We start from the raw sequence: 12,764 nt of genomic DNA on the forward strand, positions 1-12,764 counted from the left end.
TTATTTTTTATCTGGTTTCAATTTAAGTAAAATATATACAAATTAATTTATTTTATTACATGGTTAAAATATAAAATTATGGTTAAATTTCTTTTTAAAAAAAATTGATAGCTACTAGTTAGATCTCGACAACCTTTTTGGACATTGGTTGTTACGTATGGGTTAATTCGACTTTACTCGATCACCTCTCTTTTCTTTTTCTCAGTAAATAGACTTTAAACAAATAGAATTTACAGGATAGTAAAATAGATACTTTGAGCTCAGTTCATAAGAATCAATCTTTCCCCTTATACGATATCACCTAATTGAATTGAAAAGTGGTTGATTCAAGTAGAACTTGGATTTCGGGTTAATCTGACATAGTAGCTATAATGGGAGATTCCAAAATTCGGGGGTCTAACTTCTTCTACACGAACCGGTCGATGAGATGGGCAGACCCAAGACAGTTAATGTAACAACCCAAACCCACCGCTAGCAAATATTGTATTCTTTGACCTTTCCCTTTAGGGGTTCCCTCAAGGATTTTAAAATAAAACGGGTTCCCTCAAGGATTTTAAAATAAAACGCGTCTGCTAAGGAGAGGTTTCCAAACTCTTATAAATAATGTTTCGTTCTCCTCTCCAACCGATGTGGGATCTCACCATCCACTCCCCTTCGAGGCCCAACGAGGAATGCTTCTTTCTCCTCCCCAACCGACGTGAGATCTCACAATCCAACCCCCTCCCTCCTCCCCTTTTAAGTCTCAGCGTCCTCATTGGCACTCGTTCCTTTCTCCAATTGATGTGGGATCCCCTAATCCACCCTCTACAAGGCTCAACTTCCTTGCCGACACACCGCCTCGTGTCTACCCCCTTCAGGGCTCAGCCTCCTCGCTGGGATATCGCCCGATGTCTAACTCTAATACCATTTGTAACGGCTCAAGCCCACCATTAGCAAATATTGTTCTTTTTGGACATTTTCCTTCAGGCTTTCTTTCAAAGTTTTTAAAACGCGTCGGTTAGGAAAATGTTTCCACATCCTTAAAAAGAATGTTTTATTCTCGTCCCCAACCGAGGTGGAATCTCACCGTTCAAGGAGACCTTTCTTGAAATAAACAATAATCATCAGATGACATGAAAAGATTGATACTGATAATCACAACAAAAGTGGGCTACTTTGTATCAGTTCATAAACAAAATGAGTATGCAGTTTCCAAGTTAACTCTTCAACCCAACATGAATCATACAACCTCTCTTCTTTCTTCAGAACGCCATACCAACTTTCTTACCATCTCAACAATGTTCAGCCACTGAAGACGACCGAAAGTCGCATCCGAGAGGGTCGGGATTAAACAAATTGATGAACACATTTACAGGTGTAAGAGTAAAATTCTTCAAGCATTTGATGACGGAATCTTGTAATCGAGCATTTCCCTTGTGTTCAACCGAATCGAAGGCCCCATCGACGAGCATATGTGTGCGCTCTTCCAGTATACTCCTTTAGCACCTGTTGGCTTGTTTACTTCTACTGATTTCTATTATAGATTAAAGCAAACCGTATCAATAAGGCGAAGAAAATCGAGTTTTAGAAATAAATGAAGTTCTTGAGAACTCGAGATGAGGAAAGAACATACTATTGCAGCAAGCAAGTTCACGAGGAGGTCGTCTTCGGAAAAGTCTGCCTTTCCAAAAGGTAAGTGAACAATCCCGGTTTTATCCGCTCTGTATTCGACTTTTCCCTGCTTGAATTCCGCTATAGCCTGGAACAGGACAAGGCTACATCATTCAATATCTCGTGGATGAACGCACACAGTACGATTTCATTGTCGATTTGTAAGGTATACTAATGTAGATAGATCGAACACGTACCTGAGGTATATTGGTTGTGACCGTGCCAGCTTTCGGATTTGGCATCAGTCCTCGAGGTCCTAGAAGCTTCCCTAGACTAGCAACCTAAAACAAACAGAAAGGATAGGACTATATCAAATCAATGGTTCATTTAAAGTTGCTCGAGCTGACTAAAATATCTCAAAATCCGCACCAATTCTGAAGTGAACACCAAAATCGTTCGTAAACGTATCAGTTGGCTATCAGCACGAGGCCAAGAGAGAATCAATTCTATTCATTTTCTTTTAATCTTTGACAAATCTTTGACATGAATGCACGCAACGCAACGTATCTTAGCTTAGAAGTCAAGTCATAGATAGTACAAGAGGTCGCCAAGAATATTATCCATACAGGTATTGAAGAAATAGTTATTAGTTGCATATGAGAAAGGTAGAAATGTACGTTCACCGCTAGCAGATATTGTCTTCTTTGAACTTTCCTTTTCGGGCTTCCCCTCGAAGTTTTTTAAAACGACGTCGGCTAGGGAGAGGTTTCTACACCCTTATAAGGAATACTTCGTTCCCCTCTAACCGATGGGGGATCTCACAATCCACCCCCTTTGGGAGCCTAAATAGTTATTAGTTGCATATGAGAAAGGTAGAAATGTACGTTCACCGCTAGCAGATATTGTCTTCTTTGGACTTTCCTTTTCGGGCTTCCCCTCAAAGTTTTTAAAACGACGTTTGCTAGGGAGAGGTTTCTACACTCTTATATAAGGAATGCTTCGTTCCCCTCTCTAACCAATGTGGGATCTCACAATCCACCCCCTTTGGGAGCTTAGCGTCCTCGTTGGCACACCGCCCGATATCTGGTTCTGATACCATTTGTAACACTAAACCCACTATTAGCAGACTATCCTTTTTGGGCTTTCCTTTTCGGGTCTCCCCTCAAGGTTTTTAAAACGTGTCCGCTAGAGAGAGGTTTCCACACCCTTATAAGGAAGGGTTCATACCCCTCCCAACTGATGTGGGATCTCACAATCCACCCTCCTTGGGGACCCAGTATCCTCACTGGCACACCGCCCGGTATCTAGCTCTAATACCATTTCTAACCGCCTAAGTCAAGCACTAGCATATATTGTCCTCTTTGGGCTTTCCTTTTCGGGTTTCCCTTCAAGGTTTTTAAACGCGTCTACTAAGGAGAGATTTTCACACCCGTATAAGAAATGTTTCGTTCCCCTCTCCAACCGATGAGCACTTAATTTCAAATTAAACTGGAACAGATACTTCAATCCTACTGAATGTTGTTAGAATTATGTATAGTGTTGGAAAGCCAGCTTAGTGTATGATAGGAACAAGATGTAAGAACCATACCTTTGGCATCATATCTGGTGAGGCAATTAACTTATCAAATTCCATAAACCCTCCTTTAATCTGTTCTATCAAATCCTCACCACCTACCAAATCTGCTCCTGCATTTTTCGCTTCGTCGAATTTTTCGCCTATATAATTCGGAAAGCAATCAGATAATTCCAAGTGATAAAAAGAAAACGAAACATAAAGAAGAAAAGAAACACCCCGAAAAACAATGAGATAACTCCTAGTTGGGTCAGAAAACTCGATTTTTTAAGATTCACGGAAAACCGAAACTAATGATCAAGAGTTGCATATGAACGATGCAGGATGTCGCATTTAATACCAATATTTGATGGAGTTTTTGGAAGTCCATTCCAATTTCAATGGACATTCGACGTCAATTCTCTTGATTCAATTTGATGTATTAGTTCTTCGTTAAGTTTCTAAGTTTATCATTTGTTACGGGTCGGGGCTTCTTGATATTTCACTTCACTTATCTTTCACTTTTTTTTGAATTTGTAGCCTTTAAGCAATAGTATTAGCTATAGATGGTTATACCGGATAAAGCTATATATATTGAACTGAACCATATATATATATATATATATATATATATATATATCCTTAGTCAGTACTTTAGCTATAGATAGCTAAGATGGCTATATCGGGTAAAGCTATATATATATATATATATATATACCCTTAGTCAGTTCTTTAGAAAGGTACTGTAGTCTCTCTTGCGTTACATACTTGAAGTCATTAATATAAACCTCTAGCCAGTATCACTCCTTATATTTCCTCTCCTATTTTTTGTGTTCATCTAGATCGAGTGCGTGTCGTTGTGCGATCCTAACAACACTATGCAGACAATAATATCCATTAAGGTTCATATAACTAGTTGTATCAAATGTAAATATCCTTTCCCCAGTGGTCTCACGATAACGAAATAATGGTTCTTCAAAAGTGAAAGAAATCGAACCAAAGCTCATAAAAAACTCACGTTACTTCTAACATCGAATGTTATATCCTAACCAACAAAGATATCGCTCGAGTTAAATTTAGTACTTACCTTGAGTAAGAACAGCTACCTTGACTGTCTGCCCAGTTCCCTTGGGCAGATTAACCTGTAAGAAAAGTGAGCATTGATGATGAAGGACATAGATATAGTAGAATCAAGTAGTGGGTTGGACTTAAACTTACTGTTGCTCTCAGCTGTTGATCGTTATATTTCGGATCGATGTTTAATCGAAAATGGGCTTCGGCGGTTTCCACAAATTTCGTGCTACACATTTGTTTCAACAAAGATATTGCTGTTTTCAGGTCATACTCTTTTTTGCTTTCCCTCAGTTTTTGAATCTCAAGGAACCTCTTTGATCTGGTCTGCAGGTTTAAAGAACACAATTTCATGTAAGAGCTGATGCAGCAGTGATGAACAAAGGTGAAAAATGCATATTTTAAGAACATGGCTAACAGTATGAACTAAGAGTAATCCATATATTGTTTATGGACCTCTCTTTAAATCTATGGTTTAGCTCAAAGTAGAAGTTTGAAGAAAAGAAGATAAAGAAGAAAATATGGATAATAACTAGCTGCAAAGGCTGATGCTACAAAGGAGAAAAACAAAGAAATAGAACTCGACCTCAAATGGTTCTTGATCAACTAATGAAGGCGTGATCAAAATAGATATGATACGAACTTGTAATAGTCTAAGCTTACTGCTAGTAGATATTATTTGCTTTGGCCCGTTACGTATCGTCGTCAGCTTCACGGTTTTAGAACATGGGAAAGGTTTCCACACCCTTGTAAGGAATGCTTCGTTCCCTTCTCCGACCGATGCGGGATCTCACAATCCACCCTCTTGGGGGCAGCAAGGACGTTGGCACACTGCCTGATGTTTGGCTCTGATACCATTTGTAACAGCCCAAGTCCACTGCTGGTAGATATTATATCGTCGTCAGCCTCACAGTTTTAAAACGCGTCCACTAGGGAAATGTTTCCACACCCTTGTAAGAAATGCTTCATTCCCTGGGATCTCACAATCCACCCCCTTGGGGCCCAGCATCCTCGTTGGCACACCACCCGGTGTTTGGCTTTGATACCATTTGTAACGGCCTAAGTCTACCNAAAAAAAAAAAAAAAAAAAAAAAAAAAAAAAAAAAAAAAAAAAAACCAGAGAAGCAGTCTAATTTTGTGGAAGACAGCCAATGAAAGTAGCCAGGAAAACAAGCAAAAAAGTCGTAAGACAAATTCCAGCTCCATTAACAGGCAACAGTTTCCAAAATTACAAANAGTAGAAGTTTGAAGAAAAGAAGATAAAGAAGAAAATATGGATAATAACTAGCTGCAAAGGCTGATGCTACAAAGGAGAAAAACAAAGAAATAGAACTCGACCTCAAATGGTTCTTGATCAACTAATGAAGGCGTGATCAAAATAGATATGATACGAACTTGTAATAGTCTAAGCTTACTGCTAGTAGATATTATTTGCTTTGGCCCGTTACGTATCGTCGTCAGCTTCACGGTTTTAGAACATGGGAAAGGTTTCCACACCCTTGTAAGGAATGCTTCGTTCCCTTCTCCGACCGATGCGGGATCTCACAATCCACCCTCTTGGGGGCAGCAAGGACGTTGGCACACTGCCTGATGTTTGGCTCTGATACCATTTGTAACAGCCCAAGTCCACTGCTGGTAGATATTATATCGTCGTCAGCCTCACAGTTTTAAAACGCGTCCACTAGGGAAATGTTTCCACACCCTTGTAAGAAATGCTTCATTCCCTGGGATCTCACAATNCAGTGACAAAAGTAAAAAGAAACCTAAAATGAAGCAAAACCCACTAATCAAACGCTAAAACCACATCCAAAAAGCCATTCAACAAGGTTAAAAACAGGCAAATAGAAGAGAGATTAAACTCAAGCTTACCCTGTCCCTTTTAAGAGGCAATGCAGCCTTGCCCTTCTTAATCTTGGGCACAATTAAAGTAGCTGTATTTGCCTCTTCTCCATTCTCTTCCACAGCCTCAGGCACCTCAATTTCCGCAGCCAAAGCAGCCAAAGCAGGCACAACCAAATGATCCCTAGATTCTCTCCTAAAATTAAGGTCAACCCAATTGATTGGCTTCCTTCCCCTGCTACGGACAATTAAGGGGTGGAAAATCTTGGCGGTGGAAGGGGCGGCAATGGGTCGGAAGGAGAGAAGGGAAGGAAGGTCTTGAGGGTAAACAGAACAAGTGTGGGCCATCGTAAGGGAGGAGTGCACAGTGGGACAACAAGTGGCCATTGCCATGGCGGGGGAGAAAGCTCAGTCGAAGAAGAAAAAGAAGAAGAAGAAGAAGAAGAAGAAGAAGTTTCTCTGGCAGGCTATGAATATAAAAGAAATGGAAGGGATAAGAGAGGTTTCTGGCAATGGTGGGAGTGAAATGAAATGTATTGTAATGGATGCTTACTGCACTCATTTGCGGGTTTATTATTTATTTATTTTTCTTAAAAGATATTTCTAAACTTTTAATATTTTTAAATTTATTATTATATTTAATTAGAATGTCTTAGGAGCTTATAAAAATATTAACATTAATAATAAATTTGAAGTCCGTGAAATTTAAAATTATTTTTTTTATTTGTTATTTAAAATTTAAAATGTGTGTTTAATAGGTCAATACGATTAATTCTTATTATTATGTTCTTTTTTTTTTAATGCACAAATAAAAGTTGAGAATGATAATAATTTTTAAACAATTTAAATGAGCGTTTATTACATTTTATCATTTGTAATAAAATTTTATTTTTAAAATTACAAATTTTCAGACATGAATTTATTTTAAATAGAATAAAAAAATAGTTTTAAAGACAAATAAATACGGTAACGACATCAACTAATTCAGGTAAAAAATGTATAAGTTTAGACAATAATTCAACCTAATTTGATCGAACCTTCGCATTCAAATGAGATAATAAACATCTTATCCATTTGAGAATTGCAGTAATCTCCGTCCACAACAAACATTTAGTCTTAAAAGTAAATGGTTGTTTTGAACGATTATAATCTCTACTCGCAAAGGATTGTATCATCAAAGGATTGCTCGAGTGTTTTAGACAGATATTCAAAGAATTCAAAAGGACGTAAGTAAGAAGAATAATAAAAGTGTAACGACCTATGTCAAAGAAAAAAATCAGGATTCGGCACTTGATGACCCCAACATTTCCCTGTAACATGGTCACATTACTTTTTCTCGCTTCAAAGAATGAAGAACCTATGTTAAAGAAAAAAAATCAGGATTCGGCACTTGATGACCCCAACATTTCCCTGTAACATGGTCACGTTACTTATTTCTCGCTTCAAAGAATGAAGAACCTATGTTAAAGAAAAAAAATCAGGATTCGGCACTTGATGACCCCAACATTTCCATGTAACATGGTCACATTACTTATTTCTCGCTCATACTAACACAAGTCCTTTCAGCATACTTTCTCACTCACATGCATCTTAAAGTAAACTTTCAAGAGGGCACCCAACATACAATTGCATTGAACAAAAGCATGTTTAACTATGAAGTTCCGGTAAAAGAAAGGTGCACCTTGTTTCTATATATAGTGACTTTCAATTCTTTTAAGCTTTTCTTAGTCATCTTATACTTAAAGATGACTCTCACGTGTATACAAGAATGTTTAAACAAAGTGGGTTTCAGAAACCATATAGTATGGCACACAGAATTCTTAGGAGAGAATAAAAGGGTTTGGCTGATAGCATGCAACCTCAAGCACCTGTTAGACAAACACGACTCTCCACAATGGTAAGATATTTTCCACTTTGAGCATAAGCTCTCGTAGCTTTGCTTTGGGCTTCCCCAAAAGGCTTCATTTCAATGGAGAGAGTATTCTTTGTTTATAAATTCATGATCATTCCCTAAATTAGCCGATGTGGGACTTCCATCATCCAACACCTCCCCTCGAACAAAGTGTGCCTCCCCTTAATCGAGGCTCGACTCCTTTGGAGTCTTAGTCATTTTTGACTGCCTTCGAGGAGGCTTGACTCCTTTTCTTTTTGGAGTTCTTTGTTCGATATTTGAGAATTTACCAATCTATTAGCACGACTAAGTTTAGGGCATGGTTCTAATACCATGTTTGACGAACACGACTCTCCACAATGGTAAGATATTGTCCACTTTGAGCATAAGCTCTCGTGGCTTTGCTTTGGGCTTCCTCAAAAGGCCTCATTCCAATGGAGAGAGTATTCTTTGTTTATAAATCCATGATCATTCCCTAAATTAGCCGATGTGGGACTTCTATCATCCAACAGCAACAGCACCCACGGACACCAAAAGTAGTGACAAAATTAGAGGGGTGTGCAACAAGAGACCACAAAGAACAATCCCCCAACCCCATCTAGCCACTCACCAGGCACCAAAGGTATCTGTTAACATATGATTCTGATGGGAAAACCTCAATGACAATGAACAGGCACCAACTCCATGTTGGGCCTAATTAACTTGACATCCAGAACCAACATTTCCATACTTCTTCATAGAACATGACCCCATTTACCACGGTATTAAGAATCAAACAACGTAAACATCCAGATCTTCTTTCAGCTTTTTCGAAAAATAACCGAGGACTTATCTTATTTGACAGTGATTGAACTCAACTGTTCTTCGAAATCCACTTAACAATGAAATTCCAAACGAAATTAGGAATACGTACCTGGTAAAGAGGAGAAGGCAACCCCCAAATGAAGAGATAAGTATGACTCTATTACTCGTAAGAATTCAAATATATCACATATAACCATCTAAGTTCGCCGTTAGTAGATATTATTTTTCTTGAGCTTTCCTTTTTGGGCTCTCTCAAGGTTTTTAAAGCGATATGGGATCTCACAATTCACCTCTCTCGCGGGGCCAGCATTCTTGTTGGCACTTGTTCCCTTCTCCGATCGATGTGGGAACCCCCAATCCATCTCTTGGGATCCAGCGTCTTTGCTGGCATACCGCCTTGTATCCACCCCCTTCGAGGCTTAACCTCTTCGCTGGCACATCGCCCGGGGTCTAGCTCTAATACCATTTGTAACAATTCTAAACCCTCTGCTAGGAGATATTGTCTTTCTTTTTTTACTTTCCCATCCAGGCTTTCCCTCAAAGTTTTTAAAACGTGCTTGTTATGAAGAGGTTTCCTCGGTTCTCCTCCCCAACCTACCTACGATCTCACATCACATGTCCAGAATGGCAGAATACAGACACGAACAAATAATAGTGAAGTTAAAGCCATTGGAATTTCTCAGCCAGGGTATTAATCAACAACTGCATCGGACAAGTACGTAAACAAACAAGTACTGATAATCCTCAACGCAGAATTTGATAATCAAATCACAGACGAGTTACCAATTTCTTATTAAGAACAATACTTATCNAAAAAAAAAAAAAAAAAAAAAAAAAAAAAAAAAACCCACCTCTGTTCCAGCTTTCTAATTAGCCTTAGAGTCCGCTTTCGATGCATTGCCCTTAGACTCTGCTTTTACCTCAGCAACACTCCCGGAATCACCGCCAGAACAACACCCCCCACCATGCTGATGCCCGTGTCCATGACCATGACCATGATGGTGGTGATGGTGAGGATGATGATGGTGGTGGTGGTGGTGCCCGGTTCCATGAATTTGCTTTCCCTTAAGCTGCTTCCTCATATCATAAGCATCCTCACCATCCGCGTAGTACTTCGCCTCAATATCATGAATCTTATACCCCAAAGTCTCCGTATATAAATTAAAAGCAGCCCGATTACTCTTCCTCACATGGAGGGAGACATATTCCGCTCCATAAACTTGTTCCATGGCGTTCTGAGCCGCGCTCATGAGTTTAGTAGCTAAACCGAGCTTCCGATGCGTTCGTAACACAGCAAGTGAGGTAATATGTCCATGGCACTCGTTGCTTTCTTCCTCCATTTTAGCCAAAACGTAGCCGACGATCCGGCCGTTGTAATCTTCGGCGACGTAAAGAAGTTGAGGCCAGGAAAGAATATGGTAGAAGTAGTATTTCATCTGGTAATTCTCCGGCAGGCAAAATAGGTTGCAGGCTTGCATTGCCATAAGGTCGTCAACAACCGCCTTGCGTATGCAGACCATGGCTGGACTGGTAATCGGAGATCTCGGCGGAATTAGGGTTGAAGATGGAGGAATAATGGAGATTGAAATCGACGATGGAGAGGTATAAACTGGGAGAATGAAATGGAAACAGCGAAGGGTGATTCGGGTATTTGATCTTTGAGTCGTGAGAATTTGGGCCTTATCATACACCTTTTAGTCTGTAAAAATGAATTAAATTACCGTTTTAACCTCCATTGGTTTGTGATTTACTTAACCAATTGTCGTTTATTTTAACCTAGTCTTCATAATTAAAAAAAAAAAATAGTTAATTTTCATAATTGGGATATGATAATTTTTTTTAGTTCGACATATGAACTAGAACGTTGATACATAACTACTAAATGAGTTCTGTGAGTATATCTATTGCCCAAAAAAATGATATTGTTAGTATCAGTATAAATGATTTTTCCTTCATGTTCGGCTACAATGGCAACCCTTGAATATCGAGCCACATAGAATTCCAACTCAATTCCAACAATCTCCTATGTTTGGCTACAGCAGTAACCCTTGAATCTCGAGCCACGTGGAGTTCAAACCCAGTTCCAACAATCCCACTTGTTCGACTACAACGGCAACCCCTAAATCTTGAGACACATTGCGTTCCAACCCAATTCCAACAATACACTTTTTAGACCGAGAAAGCAAGACTGCTTGACATTACACATTGCATCCTGAACTAGCTAATAGCATAAAAATAGATCCCACTAGAGTATAAAGGAAAAACTGATATGCTGTCTTGATCTTTCTTTGTCTCGAATCCCATACCCCTATAATAATGGTAGAGTCAGGAGTGGCCCCAAAGCGGAATTGACCGATGGTAGTTGGTCGAAGCTCCAGTAGGTAGCCACTCCCTTCTCAGGGAACCGTACGTGAGACTTCCGCATCATACGGCTCCGTCTTCTTTCACTGACTCTGTTGCTGTAAGAAAAGAAGAAGAAAGAAACCGATCCCAGATTGAACTCAATCTTCCTTGGTCTTCGCTCCTGAACTACTGAACCGTAACCTAAGAGTTGAGCAGATAGGTTGTCTTCAGTCTATTGGCCGATGGATGAAAACAAGAGGTATTTTGAATTCCTCTTTCTATTCGAATTCTGGACCAGAACAGGAAGGAAAGAGATGAAAGAAAGACAAGCTTATTCAGACTCATCTCTTTACATTATATTAGAACTCATTAAACTCTTTATATTAGAACTCATTAAAGCACAATTCACATCCTACATTCGATAAAAGGATTTTCTTAAAATATGTTAGTCACAAAAGATACATAGAATACATAGAGACTAAATTAAAAATAATAATAATAACTTAATTAAAACATACATATATATATATATATATATATATTAAATGAAAGGAGTGGCACAAAGTGTGGCTTCGGGAAACATGGGTATAGAAAATCTTAAAAACCCGTGGGTTCCCAATTTTAAAAGAATTCCTGCCAAGATGACGGATCCTGCCGTAGGTGCCTCTACATGAGCTTCGGGTAACCAAATATGAACTGGTACCATAGGCACTTTGACGGCGAAAGAGGCGAAAGAAGCAATCCATAGAAAGATTTGGCGCCGCTCACTAAATTCAGTGGTTAATGAGATTTGTAAATCGGTGGTTCCTGTTTGGAGAAGAATCAACAGAATAGCTAATAGCATAAAAACAGATCCCAGTAAAGTATAAAGGAAAAACTGATATGCTGCCTTGATCTTTCTTTGTCTCGAACCCCATACCCCTATAATAATGGTAGAGTCAGGGGTGGCCCCAAAGCGGAATTGACCGATGGTAGTTGGTCGAAGCTCCAGTAGGTAGCCACTCCCTTCTCAGGGAACCGTACGTGAGACTTCCGCATCATACGGCTCCGTCTTCTTTCACTGACTCTGTTGCTGTAAGAAAAGAAGAAGAAAGAAACCGATCCCAGATTGAACTCAATCTTCCTTGGTCTTCGCTCCTGAACTACTGAACCGTAACCTAAGAGTTGAGCAGATAGGTTGTCTTCAGTCTATTGGCCGATGGATGAAAACAAGAGGTATTTTGAATTCCTCTTTCTATTCGAATTCTGGACCAGAACAGGAAGGAAAGAGATGAAAGAAAGACAAGCTTATTCAGACTCATCTCTTTACATTATATTAGAACTCATTAAACTCTTTATATTAGAACTCATTAAAGCACAATTCACATCCTACATTCGATAAAAGGATTTTCTTAAAATATGTTAGTCACAAAAGATACATAGAATACATAGAGACTAAATTAAAAATAATAATAATAACTTAATTAAAACATACATATATATATATATATATATATATATACACACATGCATATATATAAACATACATATATATACACACATACATATATATAAACATACATACACACACACACACACATATATATATATACATACATACATATATATACATACATACATACATATATATATACATACATACATAATATATACATATATATATAAAGTAGAATC

General features: G+C 38.7%; 2 protein-coding genes across 3 annotated transcripts; both read right to left on the reverse strand.

The window, feature by feature from the left end:
• Positions 1-1,106: 1,106 nt before the first annotated feature.
• LOC111779292 (50S ribosomal protein L1, chloroplastic-like) lies at positions 1,107-6,605 on the reverse strand. The gene is made up of 7 exons (XM_023659413.1): positions 6,083-6,605; positions 4,361-4,540; positions 4,230-4,284; positions 3,179-3,306; positions 1,848-1,931; positions 1,613-1,738; positions 1,107-1,513 (listed from the first exon to the last, which is right to left on the reverse strand). Exons 1-7 carry the CDS (start codon positions 6,443-6,445, stop codon positions 1,373-1,375), a joined length of 1,077 nt encoding a protein of 358 aa, XP_023515181.1. The 5' UTR covers positions 6,446-6,605; the 3' UTR covers positions 1,107-1,372.
• Positions 6,606-7,492: 887 nt separating this feature from the next.
• LOC111778223 (N-terminal acetyltransferase A complex catalytic subunit NAA10-like) lies at positions 7,493-10,409 on the reverse strand. Of its 2 annotated transcripts, none has more exons than XM_023657920.1 (2): positions 9,599-10,409; positions 7,493-7,510 (listed from the first exon to the last, which is right to left on the reverse strand). In XM_023657920.1, the coding sequence occupies exon 1, from the start codon at positions 10,265-10,267 to the stop codon at positions 9,614-9,616; it is 654 nt and encodes a 217-aa protein (XP_023513688.1). In that variant the 5' UTR covers positions 10,268-10,409; the 3' UTR covers positions 7,493-7,510; positions 9,599-9,613. The 2 variants fall into 2 exon arrangements, with proteins under 2 accessions (XP_023513688.1, XP_023513687.1); XM_023657919.1 differs by lacking the exon at positions 7,493-7,510 and adding an exon at positions 9,397-9,449.
• Between the last annotated feature and the right edge of the window lie 2,355 nt (positions 10,410-12,764).

The sequence above is a fragment of the Cucurbita pepo genome, chromosome LG17, assembly GCF_002806865.2.
Source record: "Cucurbita pepo subsp. pepo cultivar mu-cu-16 chromosome LG17, ASM280686v2, whole genome shotgun sequence".
NCBI classification, from domain to species: domain Eukaryota; kingdom Viridiplantae; phylum Streptophyta; class Magnoliopsida; order Cucurbitales; family Cucurbitaceae; genus Cucurbita; species Cucurbita pepo.

Excerpts from the sequence above, each read along its gene's own strand:
- LOC111779292 (XM_023659413.1), bottom strand. The coding sequence starts at position 6,445 with ATGGCAATGGCCACTTGTTGTCCCACTGTGCACTCCTCCCTTACGATG. Across the intron at positions 4,541-6,082 it reads TGCCTCTTAAAAGGGACAGG|ACCAGATCAAAGAGGTTCCT; the intron begins GTAAGCTTGAGT and ends TTAAACCTGCAG. Across the intron at positions 3,307-4,229 it reads GGTAGCTGTTCTTACTCAAG|GCGAAAAATTCGACGAAGCG; the intron begins GTAAGTACTAAA and ends CGAATTATATAG.
- LOC111778223 (XM_023657920.1), bottom strand. The coding sequence starts at position 10,267 with ATGGTCTGCATACGCAAGGCGGTTGTTGACGACCTTATGGCAATGCAA.